Here is a 26,997-nt window from a genome sequence, read left to right as displayed (position 1 = left end):
GGGCCCAGCACCCCTGGGTCTGCACCCCTCTAAGCAGGGACCCCATCTGGAAACATCCATGACGATCAATGCCGCGGCACGGGCCGGCAAGGCTGGGCCGGGCGTGTCTACTCAAGCCCCCAACTGGGTAAATAAGCATGGCCGTCCACACAGTGGGAAGAGGGAGCCTGAAAACAGGCTACACGAGGACCAGTTCCAGGAGAGGCAAGGACTGGAAAGCCACTGTCGGGACGGAGGCAGGACACGGAAACGGAGGATACGCACAGGCGTCAGGGCCTCAACACTGCTGGTCAGGGCACCCGGTGGGCAGAGCGGCATGGGGAGACTTTCAGGGAACGGGGGGCGTGGAAGGGCCTCCGACAGGTGTGTAGGAGCCCAACGGCTAGAATGGAGTGTCCCACGTGGCTCGGCACCCCGACAGAGCTGGGCCCCAGGGGTATTCAGAGACCCCAACCACTGAGGCCTTGAAGGAGGGTTTCGGGCCCAGCCCCAGCCCAAAGCTCACTGACCCCCCCCCCCCCCGTCCCCTCCTCCCTGCAGCCTGGCCCAGGTCAGGCCAGATGGTCAATCCCGAGCCACAGGAAGTAGAGTTTATCCTGGCGGGGGGGTGCCCAAGCCTAAACAGTTTAGTCTCGGTGAGTGGGGCTGCTAGTCACCGATGCATGGGGTTTGTTTACAGACAGAAAACAGGAGGCTTTGGGGGCCACCGGGGCCTGGGAGGGGAGGCCTGGGAGGTGGCAGGGAGGTGTGTGTGCCTTGTGCTGGGTGGCTCGTGCGAGCATGGCGGCCCCTCTGGCCCTGTGTCCTCTGAGTAAAGGGTCTCGCTCATTCTCGGGAGAGGGGGGATGTCTACCCCAGGGATGCCACCAGGACCCCCTCACTGTCCTCCCCCAGGGAGCCCAGCTCAAGGGGCCATGTCCGGACCAGCCCCCGCACCTGTCCCGGCTGCTGGGCTCCGTAACCAGAGCCCGGCCACCAGCCTCGGTCATACTTCCTGCCACTTCCCTTGAACAACCCCGATGACACTCCCAGGGTGCTGGCCGCATGGCCGAGTGCCCAGCTGGGCCAGAAAGCCAGGCCAGCAGGCACCCGGGGACCAGGAGGCCTGCCAGGGGAGCCCCGAGCCGGCCGGCCTCTGAGGGCATCCTGCCCAGAACCGGGGCTGGCAGGGCAGAGCCACACGGGGGACCCCAACAGCGAAAGCAGCCAGTGGGTTCTGGGGCCCTTGCTGAGGCACAAAGTCCACAGGGAGGTGCTCTTGTCCCCACTCTAGAGGAGGGAACAGCCCAGGAGGCACAGAGGCCACGTGGCCCGGCTGGGACCAAGCCCGACAACTCATCTAGAAACCAGTACCAGGGTCCTGGTCCATCCACACTGGCTCAGTTTCCCCAAGTGCCCACGGGGGGCTCACCCACCAGTGGCTACCAGCTGTGCCAAGGCTTTGTTCCTCGGCACCCTCACCGGGTGGGGGGTGGCTGCTGGCGCCCTGTCTCCCCACTGTCCCCCACGGAGGGCAGACTCCTCACCCTGGCCTCACACCCTGATGCCGGCCCCGGTCCCTCTGTACCGTTACCTGGCCATACCTCTCAGGGCTGGGACAAAGGGCTGACCTGCCCCTGCCACAGGGCAAGAACGCAGCTGGGAGGGGATGAGCGTCCCCACCTGAAGCCAGATCTGGGGAGCTGGTGGCGGTGGGCAGGTGAGGGAGAGGACCACTGAGGGGAGCCCCTCCTCCGTGGCCAGGCCCCAGGGGGTGTCTGGAAAGGGAGGGGGTCCACCCCACAGCGAGCCCCAGCTATCTGTGCCCAGCTCCTTAAGACCACCGGGCTTGGGGGCACCCGGGTGGCTCAGTCGGTGGAGCCTCCGACTTCAGCCCAGGACATGATCTCATAGTTTGTGGGTTCGAACCCCGTGTCGGGCTCTGTGCTGACAGCTCGGAGCCTGGAGCCTGCTTATTCCGTCTCCCTCTCTCTCTCTGCCCCTAACCCACTCTCATTCTGTCTCTGTCTCTCTGAAGAAAAATAATAAACATTAAAAAAAAAAAAAAAAAAAAAAAAACCACACCACTGGGCTCAGGGGGAAAGGCCGGGACCCCACAGCCGAACCCCTGAAGGGGGCAGATCATCTGAGCCGGGACCTACCCTGCGGTGCGGGCCTGAGCCAGGGCAGTCAGAACAACACCCACCCTGCCCTGGGGGAAGGGGGAGCCTCAGGCTGGCAGGAGGCTCCTGGGAAGACCCCCAGGCCGGTCACTGGGACCCAGGAAAGTGCCAGCTGTAGAGTCTTCCTGTACCCCTCCGGAGGAGGCCCAGTTCTGAGGCTGGTCAGACCAGCAGCTTGGCTCTCTCAGGTCTGAGTGTTCCCAGCCAAGGTCCACAAGGCGAGCAGGGCAGGGAGCCAAGGCCTGGGCTCCCCACGCCCTTTGCAGCCAGGGCTGGGCTCTCATAGCCTCAGTTTCTCCATCTGCAAAACGGGAAGGAGGAGGGTCCAACGGCTCCCCCTCCACTGTGAGACGGGAAAGACCACACAAGGATGCGAGTGACTCAGAGAAAGAAGGGTCAGGCTCACGAGGCCCCACGGGCCCCACTGCCTCCAGACACACAGACGCTGCAGGGATCAAGCCCCACCAGCCCCAGGCCCACCCACCATGGCTAGGAGCTGTCCTGTCGCCCACCCGCCCCCTTGCCCAGTTCTCCAGAGGCAGGAAGGCCTCCGATGCCCGATGCCAGCTGCCCCCTCCCCCTTCCCAGGGTATCCGCTCCAGATCCCAGAACAAAGGCTGCTGGCAGCCCGCCACAGGGGGTGTGCCCAGCCCCACTGCCCGCTCAGCCCGGCTTCCTGACAGAAGCCCAGCCCCACCCCAGGGCCCACGCCTCGCGGGACCGCCTAGCCCCCACGGCGGAAAACCTGGAGGCGGCCGCCCCTCGGGCCGAGCCTGTCACCCCATCCGCCCCAGGGAGCGCGCTCGGAGGGCCCTGCCCTGGGGACATCCCCAGTCTGACTGGGCATCAGCCACTCCATCACCAGGCCGGGGGGCCTCGAGGGCTCAGACCTAGGTCACTGTGAGGGCCGCGTTCTAGGGCCACTCCCTAAAACACCTCCCCACCATGCGCAGGCCGCTGCTGCTCCGCCCTCCGAGCCCTCGCTGAATTCCCCCTTCCCTACATCGGGGCACTGATGTCAGGACCTGCTTTCCATCCCCAGCCCCAGCAAGCAGGGCACCCCGGAGGGACCCAGTCACTGCTCGGTGGCTCAGGGAAGAACAAGCAATGAGCTCCCTTTCCAAGAGGGAAGGTGGCGAACTCGGGAATTTCCTCCAGAATTCCATCTTGACTGGGAAGTATCCCCAGGAAAGACGTCTCTCTTCCCCACAAAGTTAGAAACTGGGTCCATGTGCCCCATCCAACTCCAAAGCACTTTATCAGGCAGTATCTGTCCTCCTCTGTCCCCCAACCCAATCCAGGCTGGCAGCCCTTTGGCCCAACCAAGACTGGGGCTTTGGGGGATCTGTCTGCAGTCAGTAAAGTCGGGGGGAGGAAGGAGGGAGGAATGAGTGGATAAGAAGAGATATTAGTGGGTGAATGGATGGATGGGGTGGTGATGGGTGGGTGGTGGGCGGGCTGGCTGGCTGAATGGGTGGGTAGAAAACAGGAAGGAAGGGGAGGAGAGAAAGAGAGAGAAGAATGGCTAGGTGGATGGGTGAGTCAATCTCCCCCAAACACAGCTAGAAATGACCCCTCTCCCCTCTGCGTCACTTTACAGTTGGGGAAACCGAGGTTTGGAGAGTCCGGATACACATGCGGCGAACCCTCTTGCTGGCCTGGAACCAGTCCGCAAAGCAAACGTACCACCAGCCTCATCAACTCTGGCCCGTTTCACAGATATGGAGGCCACGGCTCAGGGGCCACGGAGCCCAAAGGGGCCAGAGCTGCAGGGTGTGGGGCACCGTCCAAGTTCCTCCTTGGCCCCACTCACTGCGCCTCAGGTAGACATCGTGCCCACCTGCTCTGCGGCCACCCTGGGGTGGCCATGGAGACCGGGCCACTGTGCACCCAGCTAGGGGCCTCCCTCCCTCCCCCCTCCCCTCCGCGGCCGGGCTTGTCCCCCGGAGGAGGTGAGGAGGCAAGAGTATGCCAGCTCAGCACAGGTCCCCCCGGCTGACCGCGGAGCGGAGCAGGAGTGGGCTCCACTTCCCCACCCGCCCTCCCTCCCATGGACCCCCAAGGCGGTGCCAGAGAGAGGAGGACCCCAGGGTCCCACAGGCCCCTCCCAGACCCCTTCCAGAGGACAGGAGAGCACAGATGTGGTAAAAACCCAGTGAGCTGAAGGGAAACAGAGCAAGCCCCCTGCAGACTCGGGCCGGCTACCACCACCAGCCCGGAGGAGACCCTGGCAGGGAGCCCATTAAAGGCGGCCGCCCCCAACCCACCCCTGTTCCGGCCCAACTCCTGCCCCTGCACGTCGGCTGCTTCTCCCACTGGAAATGCCAGGCCACTTGTTGGGGCCTGAACCCACCCCTTCGCTGCCCACCTTCCCCTGGGCCGGGCCTGCAGGCCTCCCGGCTAGGGGCAGAAGGTATCCCAACAACGTACCCTGAATCTGCCCATGGGGCCCGCCCTTCCGGCCACCTCACCACCTCTCCTAACACCATGAGGGTGACAGCGGGACGGAGGCTCAACCTGGAGCAGAGACCCACCAGGTCACACACCAGGACGGTGGCCAAGCCACCGCCGTGAACAGGCAGGGGTCTGGCAGGATCGGCCTCGGGGCCCAGACCCCAAGAAGACCCAGTGTTGGCTGCTTCCGGGCTTGGGCTCATCCACCTGCCCCCACTGAAGTCCCAGCGGCAGAGGCAACGGGACTGCTGGCCCATTTCACAGGCAGGACCCCAAGGCCAGGCACCTGGCAAAGCCACACGTAGAGCAGGACGCAGCCTGGGGGAGTCTGACGCAGCCCAGAGCCAGCAAGGGGGTGCGTGTGTCGCTGAGAAATGCCCGGCCCCACCCTTCCTCCTGCACAGAGACCTCAAAGGCCAAGGAGAGCACAGGGCCTGGCCTGAGCACGCACACCTAACCCCAAGGTGGCCTCACTGCAACGCAGCTATTCCAGGAATGTCCACTTCCAGGGCCTCCTCCCACAGCCGCCAGCCGGAGCCAGGCTCCAGGCAGAGGAATTCCTCTGAGTAAACACCAGGCCCTCCTCCGAGCTGTCCCCTCACCCCATGACCCCTGGTGAGCCCCCTCCCCCCTCCTCCCTCCCTGAGTGCAGCAGGGATGTTGACAAACACACAGAAGGCCCCCACCCCCACGCCTCCGTCGGCAAGGGGCCTGCGGCCAGCAGCCACCTGTGCCCAGCCCCCCCGGTCCCCAGGGCTCTCCCGGGGCCCCACGGTGAGTTCTCCAGCCGCAGCTGCAGCGGTGGGGGTTGCGGGGGCAAAAGAGGGGCCCTACCTGGCCCAGGTCCAGGGTGACGTTGACCTCATTGTAGTGCAGTCCCCGGGACAGCGGCGGACTCTGCCACCAGCGCTCCGTGCCGTCGATGGCGTTGCTCACGGGGTGTGCCCTGTTGCTGTGTGCGGCGGTGCAGATGTCGCAGTACTGGCCCTGCGGGGACAGGGTGCTCAGGTGGCCGGTCTCCCTCCCGCCCACCAACCTGCCAACCCTCGTCCGCCCGGCAAACACACACGGAGCGCCTGCGATGGGCTGGACTCAGGGCACCTGGCTCGTCGAGACACGGTCACACCCCTCCCGGAGGAAACGGGAGAGCGGCACCCTCCTAAGGTGGGAAAACCAGCGTGGGCCTCCCCGAGGAGGCGAACGGAGCGTGCGCTCCAGGCCCCAGGCCGGGAAGAAGCAAGGAGAAACGGGAAAAAGGAGGACAAAAAAGGAGGACGCGGCCAGAGCCGAGGGGAAAGAAGGCCGGGCGGGGGATGTCACCACTACCTCCCCCCCACAGCAGGGAGGCAGGGGTCCAGGTGGCCAGGACGGCTAGACTCAGGCTGCCTCCCCAGCTCCGTCAGCAGCTCCCCCCAAGTCGGGCTCTCACCCAGAGCCTGGATTAGGGTCTCCAGAGAGACGGAATTAAGCCATTCCGGCGGCCTGTGGGGAGAGGCCCAGAGTGGAGGCGTGTGGGGAGCCGGCAGGAGAGGCCTAGACCTCCAGGCTCTGCCGCCTCTGAGCCCCTGGGACGAAGCCAGGTCACAGCACCGTGAGCCTCAGTGTCCCCATCCGAAGAGTGGGGATAACACTAGCACCTGCCTCGGCCACAGCACGATTAAAGGATCCCACGTGGGGCCCAGCAGCTGCTTCTGCCACGGTCCAGCCACCTGCCGGGGGCCTATCCTCGGGGGGGGGACAGAGGCGTCCCTGTCAGGGAGGAGCAGGTGCTGGGAGCCTGGGGGCGCGGGGGGGCACACAGCTAGGCACTGGCCTCAGGCCGAGTGGAGACCCAACCCCCACCCCAGAGGAAACCAGACCTGCCATCCCTCCGCACACAAAGGCCGCCCTCTGGGACTTGGCATTGACTGAGGCCCCAGAGGCTGTGTCTGGGAAATGTGGCTGCCCCACCCCTCCCAACCTCCCCGGGGGCCAGACCTTGTCCTAGGAGTTGGAGGTAGGAGCGTGGGAGATCCCCTGCTCCCCCACTCCCAGGCCTGGCAGCCAAGAGAGCCCCCAAGCCTCCACAAATTCAAGGCGGGCCCCTGCCTCTCCTGGACCCGTCTGCCCCGGGCCCGGGACAGTGAGACCAAAATGCAACGGAGCCTGGGCACCCAGCCTTCTACCCAGCAGCCTCCAGGACCCCCGGTGCCAGGTGCTCCGGGTGACTGTGTCTCAGACCTTGTTCCCGCCTGTGGGCTCTGGACCCTCATCTCCTGTCCTGTCTCAGCTCAGATGTCACCCCCTCTGCAGGGCCCCAGAGCTCTAGACCACCCAGGCAGCCAACCAGCCAAGCCCCGTACATCACCCGCCTCTTCGTCCTATCACAGGGCCTGAAATTCTCTGGCTACTAGCGATTCTCTGGTCACTGTCCCCTGCTCAGGGGCCCAGAGCTCAGTGGTGGCGGGACCACCGCCCAGCTCTTGACTGTGCCCCTGAGCCCGCTGCCCAGAGCGGCCACACCTAGGGGCTGGAGCAGTGGCCACCCAGAACGGTGGGTGTCATGTCTGTGGGTGGCTCCACTGCCAAGCTCACGTGGTGACCCCACACCCGAAGCCAGGGAGGTGGGCAGGGCCACCTGGTGGGTCGGTGGGCCTCCCAGAGAAGGCTGCCTGTGGTTAGACCCCCCCGCCCCCAACCAAGCCTGGGAGCACCATGTGGAAGCTGGGTCAAGGGTCCAGGCAGGTCAGGAAAGTTTCTGCTCAGGCCCACCCAGAGGGTCAAGGAGAGCTGACTCTCTCTAGTCCCCACAAGAGGCTCTCCCGGCCGGCCTGCCAGCCCGGCTCTGGCTCACAGTGGGCAGCGCTGGGGAAACCAGGCTCCCTCCCACAGAGGGTCCTGCCGGGAACACAGTGAGGAAACAGGAGTAACACGCCCCTCCCCGTGAGTCACCACGCCGGCAGCTGAGCCCCCGACTTCCCCTGCGGGGCCCAGGGCCAGCCCGGAATCCCTGCAATGCCCACCTGAGGCCACAAGGGCCTGAATGCCAAGTTGCCCCCTGCCCGCTCCAGTGCCCGTCCTGCCCGGACAGCAGCCCCCACCAGATGGGACCCCCACCTTCTGTCCATCCCGAGAGCTCAGTCTTGTGCCAGCATGGGCGCTGGGTCACGGAGGATGTGAGGCCCGAGGATGGGGTCGCCTCCCTGGCACCTCCTACCCCAGGCCCTCGGCTCCAGTTGGGGCCTGTGGGCGAGGCCCTATCACCAGCCCGTTGGAAGGCCGGGGCGGTGAGCAGACCCCCTGCCCTTAGAGGAGAGGGCAGAGGCACCGGCCGGGCCGGGGACTGGTCCAAGGCCACACGGCTGTTCAGCCTGTGTCTGCCAGGCCAAGTGATCTTCCCCGTGCACCTGGCAGCCTCAGAACCGGGACGCTAACCAGCAAGCGCTACGGTCGTTCAAAGGGAAGCTTCCTCCTCTTTCTCGCCTGACCATGCGCTGTGGGGGCTCACTCAGGGCCTGCTCCCTCCCGTGTGACACCACGTTTGTCAGAAGTCACTATAACTGATGGCTTCCCAGGGTCCTCAGGCTAACTCGGGTGAAGAAGGCTCTCGTACTGTGCCCATTTTGCAGATGAGAAGCCTGAGGCCCAGGGAGAGAAACTGCACAGCTAAGAGAAGCAGAGGAAAGAGGCTTTGACCAGGGGCCCCCAAGCTGCTCCTTTAAGCAATAAAGGCCCCTCCCTTCAGGGGTCTGGCAGCTGCCGCTCTGCCGCCCCCCGCCCCCCCAGGTGCGCAGCGAGGAGTTGTAAGGGGGCAGGCAGGTGCTCTAGAGGGACAGCAGCGAGGGCTCAGCCAGGCACTCTGGGGCAGCTCTGGAGACCCACACACAAGCTCCCTGAGACCCAGCCTCTTTGACATCAACCGGATGTGGCAGGGGTGGGGGGGTGGGGGCGCTGCAGCAGGGACCCAGGTTTCCACTGCCCACCCCAGCCCGATCCTGGTCTGGCTGTGGGGCTTCCAGCAGGTTTTCCAGGCCTCAGTTTCCCTACCTGAAATGTGGGCTTGACATCTCTTATATCAGCTGTGCTGGGCTCAGAGGAGAGCACAAGGTGAGCCCAGGAGCCCAAGGGAGGTGACGCTTCTGTCCCAGGAGGGCTCTGTGGCACCAGAGCCCCCTCTCAGCCCCTCCCTCCCCTGGGCCAAGGGCAGTGGGCAGGCAGGAAGTGCAGGGGGCCCAGCTGAGGCTCCTCCATTCATCACCCACCCCAGCTAATCCACTCTCCAACTGCCCTCCTCCCCTCCCCCAACCTCTCCTACCCGGACTGAACGACTCAGGTTACACCAGCCCCGGGCCCCCACTCTCCCTAAGGTTCAGCAGGGGTGTCAAGGGGCCCCCGGAGCAGACCCTATCCGCCCCCGCCCCCGCAAGGGTAACCCAGGACCCCAGCCCTCAGCTGAAGTCCAGAGCGTCTTAACGGCCCTGCTTCCCTGGTCAGGTGGTACCGCTTGGCCCATTCTCCACCTACACACTTGTGGCGGGGTGGGCATGCCTCCAGGGGGTCTTCAGGGTTGAGGCCACGTCTCCCCAGGGAGACCGAAGCCCACAGACTCAGCACCTGCGGGGCAGGGACGCTGCCCCCGATTGAGTCTGCATTTCCCATGCTCAGCTCCAAATATCATTGTTTGCTTGCCCGCCCCCCCCCCAAGGGTCCCACCAAGTCCCTAGACCCCCAGAGAGAACTTCAACCCTCTGCAATCCGCAGTGATGGCCTCCTGGGTCTGGCCCCAAACTCTAGGAACACCCGCCGATCCGCCCGCACCCCAGCCCCACCCCCACCCAGCAGGTTCCAGCCTGTCCCGGGGGAAGGCAGAGCGGGCCCACCCCCTCCCCACAGGCAGCCGCTGTGGAGGCCAAGTCCCGCCCTCGCCGGGATCCCGGGACTTGGGGACACCGGGGACCGGGCACCGGGCCCCCTCCCGCCCCGGGCACGCTGCGTCCCGCCTTGACGGAGGGGGACGCACACTTCTCTGGCCGGGCCCGAATGGCCGAGCTGGGGTCCCTTCCGTTTCCCGAAATGCGGAACCTGGGCGTCCGTACTAGACGTGCGGGCTTCGGTCCGCACCTGGGCGCTCCCCGCCAAGCCCGCCCCGGCGCCCGGGCCCCCGCCACCCCGCCCCGCCCGGCGGCGACCCAGTCCCGGCCCGCGCGCACCTGGATGGTCTGGTTGGGGTCTCCGCCGGCCACGGGGCCGCCCACCAGCTTGCAGTAGAGGTCCTCGGTGGGGCGCGGGGCGCCGCGCGCTGGGGCCTCCTCGCCGCAGGTGGCCGACGCGGTGATGCGGGCGCCCTCGGCCAGGTTGAAGTAGGGCGGGTGCAGGCTGAAGCCGCCGCCCGCCGCCTCCCGCGCCCGCGCTGCGCCCAGCAGCGCCAGCCCGGCCAGGAGCAGCGGCACGGGGCCCCGGGACCCCCGGGGCCCCCGTGCGCACCCCGCGCAGAGCCGCGCGTCCGGCCTCGCCATCTTCCAGCTCCGGGGGACCACGGCGCCGCGGGAGCCCGGCGGGAGTGCGGCGGCGGCCGGCGGCTCGCCCCGCCCGCGGACGTCAGGCCCCGCCCCGGCCCGCCCGGGCGCCCGCGTCCCGCGCCCCGGGGAAGGGGCGGGGGAGGGGCGGCCGGTGGCCTTAACCCTTCGGACCCCGGCCCGGCCGGCCTCCCGGAAGGGGCACCTGCTGGCCCGGGGCCAGGCCGTGGGGACGCGGCCCGACCGCGGCTCCCCCCCCACCCGCCCCGGGGCCTGGCTCCCGGTCCCGAGCGGCGCCCCCTCGGCCGCGGCGCCCGGCCCGCTCCTCCCAGCCCGGCGGCTCCGCTCTTGGTTTCCCTAACTTTGGGCACCTCTTGGCGGCCGAGCGCCCCCGGCGGCCCGGGGGCAGGCGCTGCGCGGAGAGTCAGGCGCGCTCGCCCAGCGGCCAGCCCTCGCGGTCTGTCCCAACAGCGGCCCAGCCCGTCCACGCCCCCCACCCCAGAACCGGCACACCGTCCAGAGCGACTGCCCCGCCGGAGCCCGGACTCTTGGTTCCCCGGAGACCCCTTGCAACCTCACCCTCTGTCGCTGGAGCTTTGGCTTTTCTCCCCTCCTACTGTCCCCCATGTCTGCGTCATTCTGCAGGTGGAGAAAGTGCGCTCTTACCGGCCATGACTGGCCATGAGTGGGGGCCCTAAGGAAGTCCCAACTGCAGAGAGGGATAGGAAGACCCGGACCGGAGACCCCAGGCGCCCCTGGGGCGGCCAGGTCAGATTCAACCTGGCTAGCTCCCACCTGCACCAGGCTTGGCTTCGAGATATTCTGGAATAGGGAAATGGACCAAGAGGCACAGGGCACAGGTGCCCACTGTGGGCCCCTGTGGCAAAGGGAGGGTGCTCAGAGCCCTGAGGGTGCGGCGAAGATTGGCTGCAAAGGACATGTATTGAGCACCTGTGGTGTCCCGGGCCGGCTGCGAGCCCACCCTTGTGCCCGGGAGGTGCCTGTGGCCTCCGCCATCTTCGGCTCGGGGCCACTCCCTCGCGCTGGGCAGGCGCTCGCTCTCTGGAAGATGCCTGGGAAATGAGACGGGGTCTAGAGGCCAGAACTCAGTTTCGGTCCCAGCTGTTTCTGGGTTTGGGTGGCTGTGGCCACTGGGCCTCCTCCCCTCGGGCTCCTGGCCCAAATCGGCCTCACGGGGAGCCTGGGGGATTGGGGGGGGGTGTTACGCAGCTGCTGAGCTGACAGCTCCCCCCATTCTCTGAGCCACGCCAGCTGGGTGTATGTCCCACGTGGGACCCCCTGGACGGTCCTCGGTGGCGGGCAGCCGGTCCTCGTGGGGGTCCTGCAGCCACAGCTGTTCCGGAAGGTCGCACTATCATCCACATCTTTCTAGCTGTCCCCGGCCTCCCGCAGACCCTGTATCCCAAGGGAGCTGGGAGGCCCCTTGTCTTCCAAGTTGGGAAACAGGCAAGGGGGATGAGCCTCCTCCGCCCCCTCAGTCCGCCATAGTTTTGTCCTTCCACCTGGGGGAGGGTAAAAAGAGGCGGGGACCTTTGTAGGAGAAATTCTGAGTGGGGGAGGAGCCGGCCCAGAGGGCGGCCGGGTGGGCGGGGGGATGCGGAGATTTCTGGGGTCCCCAAGCGGGCAGGCCAGCTCATGAGCTAATTTCTGGTCCGTTGTGAAGGACAGAAAGCCACCCCCGGGCAGTAGCACAGTTCCCAGATGGGGAATTTGAGCTCCCCCCACCCCGGGTCCACCCCCCATTGCGGACATCACTGCACCGCACCCTGGCCCGTGGCACCCCCTTGATAGCTGGGGGTCCTGGTGGTCTGGGCGCGGGAGGCTGGGAACCCACCCCCACCCCAGGTCAGCTTCCCAACGTCGCTGGAGGGGCCGGCGGGCAGAGGTGGTGAGTGGGAGCCCTCTGAGCCTAGCGGCCGGGCCTCCCAGTCGGAGGGCATCGAGCAGCCCGGAGGGGGGCTGCCTGAGAATGTGCTGAGTCAGCCAAGGCACCCAGCGCAGGGAGGGTTAACCCGGGGCTAGCTGCTTCCCGGCAGACAGCTGCCCCGGGAGCATCTGGTGGCTGGGAGGGTCGGGGGTGACGTGGGCGGAGGAGAATGTGGTGAAAGGGGCTGGGGGAGGTGCCCACCCTCTGCCCCCACCGTGTGCCAGCTGGTGTGCCCAGGGAGGGGAGCAGCACGGAGGATGGAGGTGTCACCCCCGCCAGGCTACACACTGGCTTCTTCCAGGGCACCTCTGGGGGGCGGTGGGCAGGGCAGGGGAGGGGAGGTCCAGCTCTGCCCACCCCTACCCGCCTCTACCTCTGATACCCATGTCACGCTTCTGGCAAGTCACCCCCAGGTGGCCCACCCATGTCTCCCGTCTTCCTCTGACCCGCAGGCCGGCCAGCCACTTTTCCTGCTTACGAGTGGGGAAACTGAGCCCAAAAAGTCCGGGGGTCAGCCAGGAGGGCAAGTTAGCAAGGAGGAGGAATTTGGTCATTCATTTTCTGCCCCCCCGTTTACTGGGCACCTTTTGGGCACTAGTCCCTAATGAAGTGCCCCCTTGTCCCACTGCCCTAGCATTGTGTCACTCAGTCCAGGGTGGGCATCCCAGGGTGCGCTTCAGGCTGGAGGGGCACGGACGGACGCAGCCTGTCTTCCTCCTCCTGCGAGAGATTCTGGCCACCACCGGATGGGAGGTCCCAAACCAGAGCCCTCCCCACCCAGCCCCCAACTGTGCGGTAACTGGGCCCTGGGGGGGAGGTGGGGGCAGGTGGCAGCCTGAGGGGGTACGTCTGGCCCCGGCGGACTCCTCCTCCTCCCTGGGCCAAATTGCCCCACCCGAGCCCCTCCCCCACACAGAGCCCCCTGCTCAGCCCCATCCGCAGAGCAGCTGTGGGGGAGGGGAGGGGCAGGCCGGGCACACCTGACTCAACCTGAGCCTAGTAAACTCGGGAAGCCTCTCCGGGAAGCAGGGGCCCGGGTGCCTGCTGGCTCCTCATGCAGGACGCATCATCGTGGCCACAATCACTAACAGACGGCGGCGCTGGACCCCCCCCCCCGCCCGTACCCACTGGGCCCTGCACCCTTGGAAGAAGCTGCACCGAGGGGTGTCCCCGCCTCGCTGTGTGAGGAGGAGGCGGCCAGGCGGCCAGGCTCTGCTCCGTCGCTGGGAGAGCTTGTCTCAGCAGGAAGAGGGCTCCTGGAGCAGCTGGCGCTGTGGTCGGGAATGTCGCGGGGCGCTGCCTTGGGAGGCCTGCTCTGAGGCCCTTCCAGGGAGCCCAGCTGGCGAGAACGTGCACCCCGTCCTCGGGCAGAGAGGCTGGGCGCAGGCACCGAGCTGAACGGCCACCGTCGGCCCTGGTCGAACCCAGTCGAGTGGGAGGAGGGACGCAGACCAGATGGGCATTCTGAGGACTCCCAGCTGGGGGAAGGCCTCGGCAGAGGGTTGTAGACCCAGCAGGACTGGGGGAGTTCCCGGTGCCCTCTTGGCCATTGCTCAGCCCAGAGCCTTCCCGTGGCCTTTGGCTGCCACAGTGGCAGCGGGCCCAGAGCTTGGGGCGTTGAAGGCCAGTGGGCAGAGGACAGGCCTGGAGGCGTGGGGGCCAGGACCCGGGGGCTGGAGAGAGGGCCAGAGCCGCAGCTGAGCCCCTCCCCTTAGCTAGGGGCACCGCTGACCTCCTGGGCTACCACCTGGGTCCGACCCCTCCCCGAAGGACAGAGCCAGGTGAGAGCCCTGGCATTCCTGGCGGGAGGAGGGCCCGGGGCACGCCTCTGGTTGTTCCGGAAGGAGTGGTACCTTGTCCTCCCAGCCTGTGGCCCCAGCCGGCCATTGCTTTGCTCTCCCTGGCTTTGAGGACACGTGGTTTTGGGATCGATCACCCTGGGCTGCCCGGCCAAGGCCCCTACTCTGGGAGTCTTCTGACCCCAGATCTCCAGGAGGGGTCCCTCTCTGCCTGCTGTGTGCCCAGCCCTCAGGCCATGCCCCTCACACTGCCCACTGCAGGCCTGACCTGCAGGCGTCCTCATGGTGGGAGGTGGGAGGTGCCCCGGAGGGGGCACAGACAGGCTAGGGTGTGCCCAGGGGCCAGGAGACCAGGGCCGGCCAGTCCCCCCGATCCTGGGCTCCCCCAGGAGCGTCCCCAATTAGGCTTGCCTTCTCCCCAGCTCGTGCCCTGGACAGGCAGGCTGCCCTATGAAAAGCTTGCTGGCCGGGGCTGCTCAAATCAGGGACTTCGTGGCTCTCCGCAGAATGATGTACATTCAGTGTACAGAGAGTCCTGGACCGGGGGGTCAGAGTCCGGGGTCTAGCCTGGACGTCCCCCTCCTGCAGCCTTAGTGACTCTGGGTGGGTGTGGGAGAGCCCTTCCCACAACGACGTGGAGCTGCCTGGTTTTGTGAAATGCACCGAGAGCTGGAAGGAACCAGAAAGGTCAGCGTTGTCAGAGGCCGCTTTTCGTGGGTTGGAACTCTTGTGATGACGGCTATAGGCTCCAGGCGCCTGCTGGCCGCTGGGTGCTGGGCCCTGGGCTGGCCCTGCGCTGTACCCGTCCCCCCCGCACCGCAGCCCACCGGGCCCTGTGGAGCCAGGAGCCTCCCGGCTACGCCCCTCCGTCCAGCCGTCCTTGGTCCTCGCCCCTCTCGTGGGACTTTGGCCTCGTTACCTCCACCTGGGACACCACAGAACCCCCCCCCCACCCCTTTGTCTGGCCTCGGGTCTGGCCCCTCCAGGCACCACCCCAGAGAGCCAGTGGGCGTTGGCCCCGTCTCATTTCTTGGACTCGTTCATTTTATTAAATTAAATCGCAGCTGTGTCCTGCCTGTCAGTCCAGCCGTATCTCCAGGCCTGGCAGAGGGCAGGTGCCAGAGAGCGGCCCCGGCACGAACTGCCCTCTCGGGTTTGCCTCCCCCGAGCCGGCCAGGCTGCGGCTCCCAGAGGAAGGCTCAGGCTCCTGGGAAGAACCCCTCATGGCTCCAGTGACCGCACTCCTGCCCCCCGTCCTGCACCCCCTCGAGGCCCGGGGTCTGTGAGCCGGAAGCCAGGGCTAGTAGGGGAGGGTGGCACCTGTGATGGGCCAGGAGTCTGCATCTTGGCAAGACACCCCTCCACTTGAGGACCCCCCTTGGCCTGCAGAACGAGCTTCTACAACAAGCCCCAGGCCCCAGCCTCGGGGGAAGGGAAGGACAGGGCTGGGCCCCAGCATCACTGTCTGGGAGGCGAAGCAAGAGCCTGGGCCGGTGATGAGGTTGCTCTTGGCACCCCAGCCCCGTGCAGCTTTCTCCGGGGGGGCCCCCGTCAGGGCACCTCCTAGCACCTTGCTGGGGTGTGAGGTTGGGGTCCAGGCCGTGGGGAGCACAGACCACCGCAGCGGCCACATCGGGCACCCAGGGCGCCAACACTCCCGTGGGGCCGTTTTCATCCTATCTGACCTTTGGCCCCGGTGCTCCGCCATCCCATCCGCACCACCTCCCTCCTTCACAGCGCAGACTGGGCAGCCCCGGGGAACAGGTGAGGGGCACGGAGGGAAGGGTGGCGCCCGGGGGCCCCGAGCCCCAGCCCAGGACGGGGCCTGCCCCTGCCCTCCTCCCTCGCAGGACCGGGCTCTGGCAAGCTCCTTCCCCCCTCCATCCTTGGGGGCCTGGCCAAGCTCTGGTTCCCATGGGGGGCGGGCGAGGGTGAGGGCTCTGCCGCTTCTCCAGGAGGTGCCCGCAGACGGCCTTATATGGCCAGGAGTCCTCAGCCCAGGAGGAATCTGATCCCCCGGGAAGGGCAGGGCCAGGGCTGCCGTGAGCCAACGGCTGGGAGCGTCTCCAGCAGCCCCCAGACCCCAGCCTCCTGGGCCCGTGAGCCTTCGAAGGGAGCCAGATTCGCCCGGATGCCTTCCCAACTTTGCGACATCTGGTCGGGGGCCCAGAGATAGAGGGGCGCACCTGCAGCTCCCCATGGCGTCTGGTCACAGGCAGGAAGCAGGGTCCCCTGAACCCCGCTGGGTCTGCACTCCTCCTGGGGCAGAAACCACAGCAGCCCCCGACAGGTGGGGCCCTCTCCCTTCGAGGGACTGGCCTGGGACCAGCAGCCCTGCCCCAGGCCTCGACCAGCCAGGCACATGCCCCCCCCCCCCCCCAGCCCCCTCCTCCGGCCCGGCCTGGGCCCGGCCCCTCTCAGAGCAGTGGGCCCCCACCCCCCACCCCGGAGCCAGGCCTCACCTCCCTCACCCTCCATCCTTCTCCTCATCATGGCCTGCTCCTCTGTCTTTTCTCCCTCTCCCTGTCCAGGCTTCTCATTCCCAGGCTGTGGCTGAGCTCTCTGTGTCTCTGTCACTATCTGTCTCTGTCTCTCTCTCCTCCCCGCCCGATGCCCTAGATTGGCCAAGCTCAGCCACTCGGGCAGCCCTGGGCACCCCCACCCCCATGTCTGGTCTCAGAGTGCTGGGGTCTCCTGAAGCCTTTGGAGAGGGCTCATTTCTAACAAGGGACAGCAGTGGTGGTGACAGGGCCACTCCTGCCTGCCTGTGCAGCTCTAGTCACAGGGTCCCAGCAGCTGGCTGCCAAGGTCACGGCTCCCCTGGGACCCTGAGCTGACAGACCCCACGCCCCCACGCGGCCCCAGGACCCAACAAGTAGGGGCGATTTCCACCTTGTCATCTCCCACCCGCAGGCCACCTGCCAGCCCACAGGGCAGACCCCCAGGGAGGCCCTGGGCCGAGGGCAGAGGGAGACCGGTGGTAATGGCACCCACCGCTGTGTTTGGCGGCAGCCATTTTCCGGGCCGGCTGTGGAGACCGGGACTCTTGTCCCCTCCCCTGCTGTCTGGGTAAGCTGACCGAGGCAGGGACCCGGAGCCACGGCACCTCTAGGCCTCCCCCAAGTCACTGACCTGGGTGCGTTTCCTGAGAATGATGGGGGGGCCCCTGGGTCCGCCATGTGCCTGCACCTCGCAGGCAGGCTCTGGGGTGGCCGCTGGGAATCACCGTTCCGTTTCCCAGAAGGGAAACCGAGGCTTGGGGAGGAAAGGAGCCAGGAAGGGCCGGAGAGGCGTGCACCCGCGGTGTCGACAGCCGTCCGTCTGGGAGGTGCTCTGAAGGGGTCGCAGCGGCAGGGCCAGGGGCTGGCCGGGGTCGGTGCAGCGGTGGGAGGCCTTGGGCGGTACGTGCCCATCTGTCCTGGTGCCTCTCAGACATCGGGGAGCCCTGGCCTGGGCGCTGTCCGGGGGCTCAGGCCCACCTGCCCTGTGGCCCCCACTGAGAAACGGGGTCCCTTCTCTGCCCGCCTCCGCCGAGAGGCCTCTGGGCCTGTCAGCTCAGGTGGCTTTTCGGAGGCGAGCAGCCCTGTGGCCCTTGTTGGGAACCCATCAGCCCTCAAGCCTGGAGCCGGCCCGTTCACCACGCCCCTGCACCATGGTCCCTGCACCACGCCCCTGCATCACACCCCTGCACCACGGCCCCTGCACCACAGTCCTGCACCACGCCCCTGCACCATGGCCCCTGCACCACGCCCCTGCACCACGCCCCTGAACCATGGCCCCTGCACCACGGCCCTGCACCATGCCCCTGCCCCATGCCCCTGCACCACACTCCTGCACCACACCCCTGCACCATGGCCCCTGCACCATGGCCCCTACACCACGCCCCTGCACCACATCTTGCCCCACACCCCTGCACCATGGTCCCTGCACCACGCCCCTGCGTCACACCCCTGCACCACACCCCTGCACCATGGTCCCTGCACCAACCCCTGCACCACGGTCCCTGCACCACGCCCCAGCCCCATGCTCCTGAACCACAGCCCCTGCACCACACCCTGCACCACAGCCCTGAACCACACCCCTGCACCATGACCCTGAACCACGCCCCTGAACCACAGCCCCTGCACCACACCCCTGCACCACACCCCTGCACCATGGCCCCTGCACCATGGCCCCTGCACCACACCCCTGCACCATGGCCCCTGCACCATGGCCCCTGCACCACGCCCCTGCCCCATGTCCCTGCACCACACCCCTGCCCCATGCCCCTGCACCACACCCCTGCACCATGTCCCTGCACTACACCCTGTACCACGCCCCTGCACCACACCCTGCACCACACCCCTGCACCACGCCCCTGCACCACACCCTGCACCACACCCCTGCACCACGCCCCTGCACCACACCCTGTACCACACCCCTGCACCGCGCTCTGCACCATGGCCCTGTACCACGGCCCCACCTCAAGCCACCCCACATGGCCCCCAGCACCCCAGCCGCTGTGACGAAGGAGTTCCTGCGGCCAGGAGCGCCTCTCCCTGCCCGCTCTCACCCACCTGCAGACCACGGCCCCAGGACCCACCCCTTTCTGTTGCACATTTTTCCTTTGTTCACTCAACTCTTTAAAAAAATTTTATTTCTTTCATTTCATCATTTTGTTATTTATCTTGTGTCTGGAGTCCCGTGCTGAGCAGGTGACCCTGTGGCCACAGCCTTCACTCCGGCCTGGAGGCCCCGCAGCAGGCAGGCCAAGGGGGTCAGGGCTCAGCACCTGACCTGCCGCACGTCTCCAGCAGTCCCTGCTCTACGGCCACCACGCAGAACGGAAACACCAGACGGTGGCAGTGCAGCCACCGGGTGACCCGGCCCTTCCGTTGCGCAGACGTACCAGGAGAGATGCCGGCACGTATCTACACAGCTCCTGTCCACAAACATCGAGGGCCGCGCTGTGCACGACGGTCCCGACGTCCACGCGGGGCGAGTGGGGGACCAGGTGTGGCTCCACGTGCTGTGGCGCACGCGTCAGCCCAGAGAGGCGCAAAGTCTCGGTGCTGCCACACCATGGATGATTCCTGGGAGATGGCTTCTTTGCAGGGGCTGTGCAGGGACTGGAGAGGGCTTGGGGCATGGCTTGACGGCTGGCCTTTCCCAGGCATCAAGAGGAGCGTGGATGCCAAGTGGGGGCCATGAAGGCACAGCATACGCAGGAACAGCGCCCATCGGGCCTCCAGCAGAGATGGTGGGGGCAGGGATGCGTCAGGGTGCCTGCGGACCCACCACCGCATGGCCTGCCGGTCCCGTGCTTCCGGTGACATGCGGGCCCGTGTTTAGGGCCGCGGTGAACCAGAGACACCAACCCCAAACAGTGGACTGACTCAGCCTGAGTGTGTGATGCCACTGGGTCCCGTCTGCAGAGATGCTGAGTCACAGCCCCTCCTGCCCTGTCCCCTGTGCAGGCCCTGGTCACCGTGCAGGGGGCCTGTGGGCTCGCGCCCCAGAGGCACTGGGCCTCACCCCTGCACATCCTATAGGTGGCCTGACCCGGGGCTCCCCTAGGGTCACCAGTGTTTCAAATGCAGCTGACCCCCAACCGCGTCCCTCTACTGTCACCCTGATCTCATTCAGGGGGCCCTCCGGGATGCCCAGTAGGTGGGGGAGGCTTGGAGGTGTGCACCCAGCCAGTGTCCGAAGCCTCCGGCTCGGGTCTGGCCTGGCAGAGAGGGGTGGGCTGCTGAGAGCCCCTCCAGGATCCTCTGGGGCTGTCCTCTGCCCCAGGGGTGAAATGAAGGTGGCCGGGCTCAGCTCCAGGCCTGTCTGCCTCCAGCAGACATTTACAAACATGTGTCCTGCTCCTCCGGGGGAATGTAAACACAGGGAGATGTGCGGGGCTCCCGTCAGGCCACTGCAGGGCGGGGCGGGGGGGTTCCACTGGGAGTCCAGTCTCCTCGAAAGTGGTCTGGGCCCCCTCTCGGAACCTGCGAGTGGCAGTGAGGGGGGCGAAGGCTGGGAGCTAAGAGCCACCCCTCCCTCGGGGCCCAGGTCTCCCGCAGCCCACCCTCCTAGCTCTGTCCTGGGCTTGCGGTGCGCCCTGAGGCCAGAGGCGTCCCCGCCCCACCGGACTCCTGTGTAAATGGGGCCGGTTGTGTTTTCCTGCCTCGTTGTCGGGCCAGCCCCTCAGCAGCACCAAGCCACCCTGCGCCCAGCACCCAGGGGGCCATTGGGCAGCTGCTGTCTGGTGCCCTCGTGCCGGGCAAGTGCCTAACGTGCGCCATCTGATCTGATGCCCACAAAAGCCCATTTTACAGAGGGGGGCACCAACGATCGGAGAGGCCATGTGTGACCCTGCCTGTTGAGGCTCGGGCCCCGCTGACCACGCCACGCTGGTAAGTCCTGACCCTGTCTGCAAGGGACTCATTCCCCACCCGGGAGGTTTGCTCACGGCAGACGGTGTGGCCCGCTGCTCTCCAGCGACGGCAAACCTGAGTCCTGGCAAGGCCCTGTGGCCCCAGCCCCAGGAAGCAGGCCCCTGGGGCCTGCACGGTGATCTGGGTCACTCGGGAGGCTGGTGCGGGCTGCTCCCGGACCCGCTGTATCTCTGCCGGGAGTGCACTGAGCCCCATCGCCTGCCCACCCAGGGGAGGAACGTGGCAGGGGCTGCAGGGAGCTGAGAACCTGGCAGGAGAGCCTCTGCCTTCTGGAATTCCCCAGCCCAGCACCTCTTCCCGCCCCCACTCCAGGGCGCCCATCACTCAGTCCTTGTCCGCAGGGGCACTGGGGTGACCGGTGTTAAAGGCGCGGCACCTCTCAGGGCTGGTCACTACGTGGCACTGTCCCTCCTCGGACATCCCTTCCCTGACCGCCCAGCCTATGTAGCCCTTCAAAACCCTAGACCAGGCATTCTGGGCCCGAGGCCTCCCGAAGGGGCCGTCGTGGGCACCACGGGCGGCTAGCTGAGCAGCGCCCCTGGCCCGCACCCACTGGTGGCCAGGAGCACCTCTCCTCCCCCAGGTGTGATGTCCTGGAAGGGATCCTGGTGGGGGGGACAGCTCCTGGGTGGGACCCACTGTCCTACACCTGAGATGAGATGCTATGGCCTTCTTCCTTGGGTCACGAGCTCTCTGGGGACAGGGACCATCGGTCTCGCACACTGTAGTGCCCAGTGCCCAGCCTGGGCCCAGGACAGCTCCCGGCACCACTGTCTTCCCACTGCCACTCACACGAGGTCCTGGCGGGTGGAGGTCCTGGCGGGTGGAGGGGCCGCAGAGGCCCAGAGTGCCTGCAGAGCTGGGGGTGGGGAGGGGCGGGAGCTGGCGGCTGGCCAAGGACAAGCCCGGGCCAGACCCACATGCCTGGGACAGGAATTCGGATTCCGTCACTTTCCACCTTGCCTCTGGGCCTGTTTCAGCAGCTGCTGGTGCGCCCTGCTGGGGGCAGGGCCCAGCTCAGCGCCCGGGGCTGGGGACCTGCCCATCTACCTGTCTCGTCCAGCTCAGGCCCACAGACGCTGGGGCACAGACGAAGGTAAGGGATGTTCTGAAGGTGCCCGCGCCTGAGACCCCACCATCCAAGCTCCTCTCCAGCACAGAGGCCGGGTCCTGGCTGTGATCATCTCACCGTCAGCCCGCGTGGCCCCAGCCATGTGACGCTGGGGGTGGGGGAAACGTCCTCTCCCTCGGTCTCAGCTTCCTGCTCTGTAAAATGGGCTCACAGGGTTGTCATGGGGCCTCTGCGGGGCCTTCCCCAGCTGCTGGTTCACAGGCAGGAAGCATGAACCTCCCTCAGAAGTGCCAGGCCGAGAGCTCCCTGTCCTGGCTGCCTGGCCGGGCGCCGGGGACACCCACTCCTGCGGAGCCCGGGCACAGGCGGGCTGGGACCTGGGCGGTGCTGCAGGGTCACCCTCGGGCCCACTTCCCACGGGGACAGCAGCTCTCCGTCTCCCTGACCAGAGCGCTCCCCCGGGGGTGGCACCGTTCCATCTCTGCGCCGCTCACCGGGCTCCCAGCCGCCCCTTTCCTGTTGAGCCCCGACCTCCACCCATGGGTGTGGGGACAACAGCTCCAACCTCCTGATGGGGAAGCAGAAGGGGAGAAGGCCTGGGGGCAGGGGGACGGCGCCGGAACGCAGGCCTTTCCCAGGTCCCCCCGCCCGAGTCACTGCCTGGACGTGGGGGCTCCGTCTGCGCCTGGGGTCGGACCCTGGCCTGGGCCCCGGGGGGCTCTGCTGCCTGCGCCCGGCCGTGCTTTCCCACTGAATCTGGATCCCCACCCGGTTGGGCTGGGACGCGCTGGCCTCCGGCCAGCCTGGCAAACCCTGTGTGTCCGCGGGGACGAGCCAGCCGGACGCCCCGCGTGTGCTTCGGACGGAAGGGCCTCCTTTCCTGTCACTTGGCTCAGACCTCTGTGGCCAGCCCCCACAGGAGGGGTGGGGCCAGGAGGCGGGACAGTCTTGGGTGTCCGACCTCAGTACCCCCCTGCTGTCAGCTGGCCCCTCCAGGCGGACCCGGTGCACAGATGTGCCCCAAGCGCCTAGCTCAGCCCCCACCGGACTCCCCAGCACGTCACCTGTGTCCTGAGAAGGCCTGCATGAGCCTCCTGGGAGCGGCGGCAGGGGCGGTGGGGGCGGTGGGGGGGGGGGAAGGGGACCGGCCCCACCCAGAGCCTGACTCCATCCTGCAAGGTCACGGGGAGCTCTGCCTGCCCAGGTGAACAGCGGAGCGGAGCACCCAGAGGGCGGAACACTCAGGATTTGTATTTGTGCTTTTTATCACGCCTCAATGAAAAAAATCAAATAGAAAAACAATGTGACATATACGTAAAAGAGAGCGAAATGGTAAATGACAAAATGGAAAAATAAAACAAGGTAAAATAGAACGGACGGGGCGCTGGCCTGGCCCCTCCACGCTCCCTGGGGCCCGACAGGCTGAGTAACGATGCCAGATGCCCTAAGCTCTGGGCCGGTTACGTTGACCCATATGGGGGTGCCGCACGCCCACCGTGACCTCCCTTGACCCTCATCAAGACCAGGGAGGGCCGGTGACTGCCTGTGTCTCTCTGAGGTCAGACGATGATCCCAAAGCCCGGGAGGCTGTGGGGCCAGGCCCTGGTTGGTGGCTCACTGGCTTGCACACTCCCCGCCCCCCCCCGCCCCCCACCAAGCCCCAGGGAGGTGAGCCAGGCCTGCTCTCAAGGGAATGGAGGGCAGGCCGGAGGGGCTGGTGGCTGGAACTCCTGGGCAGGTCTGGTCGGCCCTGACCTGCCGCTCACCCTGGCCCCCGCCCCGGGCCCGGAAGGAGGGTTTCCTGGTTCTGGCCGGTTCCCTTCCACACACAATGCATTTCAGACCGGCCTGGCCGCGCCTGGCCCAGAAACAGCTGCTCTGGGAGGAGGAGGGGGAGGCTCCCCTGGAAGGTTGAGCTGCCCCACGTCTCAGGGCCTCGTTTACCTGTGCATGCGGGGGGCGGGGGGGGGGGGGCTGCAGGACGTGGCTGCTGCACAGACACCAACCAGCTGCTGTTGGCCGCCATCGCCCTCCCCGGGCAGCCTGAACGGGGACCCGTATGAGATCGGGCTGTCTTTGGTGCAAGCTGCCAGTCACCAGCCTACGATTCAAACCCAACCGTATGACCTGGAACCACATTATGACAACAGTAGTGGTGATGATGGTGATGGTGGTGGTGGTGGTGACGAACACTAGCAGGCTGGGGGTTTCCCGAGTGCCGCACTCGTGCTGAGCACTGCACGTGTTAACTAGTTGAACGCAGACCACCCCAGCCCTGTGGGGTGGCTCTACCGTTGTCCCTACTTCATGGCCAGAAGGCAGCTGAGTAATTTAGAGGGACAGTGCAAGCTTGACTTGTGATCCTGATGTGATATTGACAAGTCAAGGTTATCGAGAGCACAGGTGTATACTTTTTTCTTTTAATTTTCTTCTCAATTTTTTTAAATGTTTATTTTTGAGAAGGAGAGAGAGAGGTCATGAGTAGGGGAGGGGCAGAGAGAGACAGAGACACAGAATCCAAAGCAGGCTCCAGGCTCTGAGCTGTCAGCACAGAGCCCGATGCGGGGCTCGAACTCACAGACCGTGAGATCATGACCTGAGCTGAAGTCAGACACTCAACAGAGCCACCCAGGCACCCCACAGGCATATAACTCTTGAGTAGAAACAGGTGCACTCAGGAACCCTGGACGGCACCACCCTGCCGGACAGCTGCTGCTGAGCTCCTAGAGGCTGCCCTGGGATCTACAAAAAGGGCTTAGCCTGATTGTCTTCAAGTGCCAGGTCCTCCTGCCCCCCGCTGCCTTTGTTCCACCCGGCCTCTGGCCCTTGCCCAACCTGGAGACCCCAGCGGAAGCTCAGTAAACAATTTACCCCGCGGACAAGGGACCAGGGGCCTGAGGGAGATGGCTCAGCCCCCTTCAGTTCCAGAGAAGTGGGCCGGGAACAAACAGGTGAGCCTCTGCCCTAGGGCCCCAGCGCAGCTGTAGGCAGTGCAGACACAGCTCTCGGACGCCCCACAGTGGCTGCCGGGGACAGCACAGGCACAACGAGGCCATCCCTACCTAGGATCTTGTCTGCAGCCCTCCCTCCCCTGGTACCTGGCTGCCGTCAGGGACTACTTGCTCCAAAGTGGGACCTGGGACCTTGGACAGCAACGTTTCTTAAGAGAGTAAATCCAGATTTCCTGGGCCACAGGGTGGGGGGCACAAGTTTCTTCCCCTTGAAGAACTTGGCCTTGGGACTCTGCCCTAGAGGAAAGGATGTGCACACCCATGTGTGTGCATCCTATCATCTTACATTTTTAAAAATTGTTCTGGGGGTGCCTGGGGGGCTCCGTCAGTTGAGCGTCTGACTCTTGATTTCAGCTCAGGTCATGATCTCACAGTTCATGACATCGAGCCGCACCCTCAGGCTCTGTGCTGACAGTGTGGAGCCTGCCTGGGATTCTCTCTCCTTCTCTCTCTCTGCCCCTCCCCCGCTTGCTCACTCTCTCAAAATAATTACATAAACATTAAAAAATACGTAAATATTGCGTTAAAATACACGGAACATGGGGCACCTGGCTGGCTCGTTGGTGGAGCCATGCAATTCTTGGTCTTGGGGCTGTGCGTTTGAGACCCATGTTGGGTGCAGAGATTACTTAAAAATAAAGTCTTTAAAATAAATAAATATTGGGACGCCTGAGTAGCTCAGTCAGCTAAGCGTGCGACTTTGGCTCAGGTCATGATCTCACGGTTCGTGGGTTTGAGCCCTGCATCGGGCTCTGTGCTGACAGCTTGGAGCCCGGAGCCTGGTTCTGATTCTGTCTCCCTCTCTCCCTGTCCCTCCCCTGCTCTGTTTCTCTCTCAAAAATTAATAAACACTAAAATAAATAAATATATCTGGATATCTCCAAGCTGAGCGTGAAGACTGCTTAAGATTCTTTCTCCCCCTCCCTCCGCCTGCCCCTCCCCCACTCACACTCTCTCTTCCTCAAAAACAGACATTAAAACACACACGCAGATGTAAAACCTACCACTTTAACCATTTGCAAGCGTACAGCTCGATGGTATTAAATACTCTAATAACACATTAGCATCACCACCATCCAACTCCAGAACTCACTTTGCAAAACTGAAACTCTCCCTATTCAACGCCAGCTCCGGTTCCCTCTCCCACACAATGGCAACTACCATCGTATTTTCTGATTTCCACGACTCTAGGTACCTCGTGTGTCATTGTGTAGCATTTGTCTTCGTGTGATTGGCTAATTTCTCTCAGCATAATGTCCTCAAGGTTTAACTGTACCCGTTGTGTCAGAACGTCCTTCCTTTTTAAGGCCGAATAACATTCCCTTCTACGTGTAGACCATTTTTGTTCACCCGTTCATCCACCGACGGACATACGGGTCGCTTCTGCCGTTTGGCTGTTGTAGATAATACGGCTGCAGATGGGTGTGCGAGTATCTGTTGGAGACACTGTTTTCAATTCTTTTGTGTGTACACTCAGGAGTGGAGTTATTGGATACGGGAATTCTATCTTTAATTGAGGAACCGCTATACTCTCTCCCACGATGGCTGCACGGTTCAGATTTCTACCAACAATGAGCAAAAGCTCCAATTTCCCACAACCATGCCAACAGTTGCCTCTTTTTAAAGTTTTCTCTTCTTCCTTCTCTTTTCTACTTCTTTCTCTCCCTCTTCTCCTCCTCCGTCTTTTTAGTTGATACATTCATCTTGAGAGAAAGAGAGGCACAGAGAGAGAAACTGAGAAGAGAGAGAATCCCAAGCAGGCTCTGTGCTGTCAGCACGGACATCATGACCTGAGCCCAAATCAAGAGTCAGACGCTCAACCAACTGAGCCACCCAGGCGCCCCTGATTTGCATTTCCTTAAGGACTAGTGCTGTTGAGCATCTTTTAAACGTACTTACTGACCATTTATACGTCTTTGGAGAAATGTCTACTGGGGTCCTTTGCCTACTTTTAAAACAGGTTTTGTTTAGTTTTAGTTCTCTCTATATCCTGATATTGATCCCTCACCAGGTGTATGATTTGCAACATATTCTCCCATTCTGTAGGTTGCTTTTTTTACCCTGCTGATGGTGTCTTTTGATGCACAAATCCTAAACATTTTCATGAGGCGCGATTTGTCGTTTTTGTCCATGCCTTTGGTCTCATTTCAAAATCATGGCGGGTCCAATGTCGTAAAGCCTGTGCCCTAGGTTTTCTTCTAAGAATTTTGTTTTAGGGGCACCTGGGTGGCTCAGTCGGTTGGGCGGCCGACTTCGGCTCAGGTCATGATCTCGCGGTCCGTGAATTCAAGCCCCGCGTCGGGCTCTGTGCTGACAGCTCAGAGCCTGAGCCTGTTTCGGATTCTGTGTCTCCCTCTCTCTGACCCTCCCCCATTCATGCTCTGTCTCTATCTCAAAAATAAACGTTAAAAAAAATTAAAAAAAAAAAAAAGAATTTTGTTTTAGGTCCTTGATCCACATCGTTTTTACATAAGGTGTTGAGGTAAGGGTTCAGCTTCCTTCTTTTGTATGCGGATGTCCCATTTTCCAAGCACCGTTTGTGGAAAAGACAGTCCTTTCCCCCCCCCCCACGGTGGTCTTGGCAGCCTTGTAGAACATCATTTGACCACATATGTGGTTTATTTCCGGGGT

The 26,997-nt window shown here is 64.5% G+C and overlaps 1 protein-coding gene across 1 annotated transcript in view; it reads right to left on the bottom strand.

Annotated features, from left to right (window-relative positions):
- LAMA5 (laminin subunit alpha 5) overlaps positions 1-10,111 on the bottom strand; it is a 50,672-nt gene extending 40,561 nt beyond the window's left edge. Inside the window, 2 exon segments of the mRNA XM_047069096.1 lie at positions 5,451-5,603; positions 9,806-10,111. Of these exon segments, the coding sequence (XP_046925052.1) occupies positions 5,451-5,603; positions 9,806-10,111 (459 nt within the window).
- Positions 10,112-26,997: the final 16,886 nt, after the last annotated feature.

The sequence above is a fragment of the Lynx rufus genome, unplaced genomic scaffold (genome assembly GCF_022079265.1).
Source record: "Lynx rufus isolate CCGP_SWC_20201006 ecotype Redwood Valley unplaced genomic scaffold, mLynRuf1.p SCAF_8, whole genome shotgun sequence".
Classification (NCBI taxonomy): Eukaryota; Metazoa; Chordata; class Mammalia; order Carnivora; family Felidae; genus Lynx; species Lynx rufus.
This window is presented reverse-complemented; position numbering and strand designations above follow the sequence as displayed.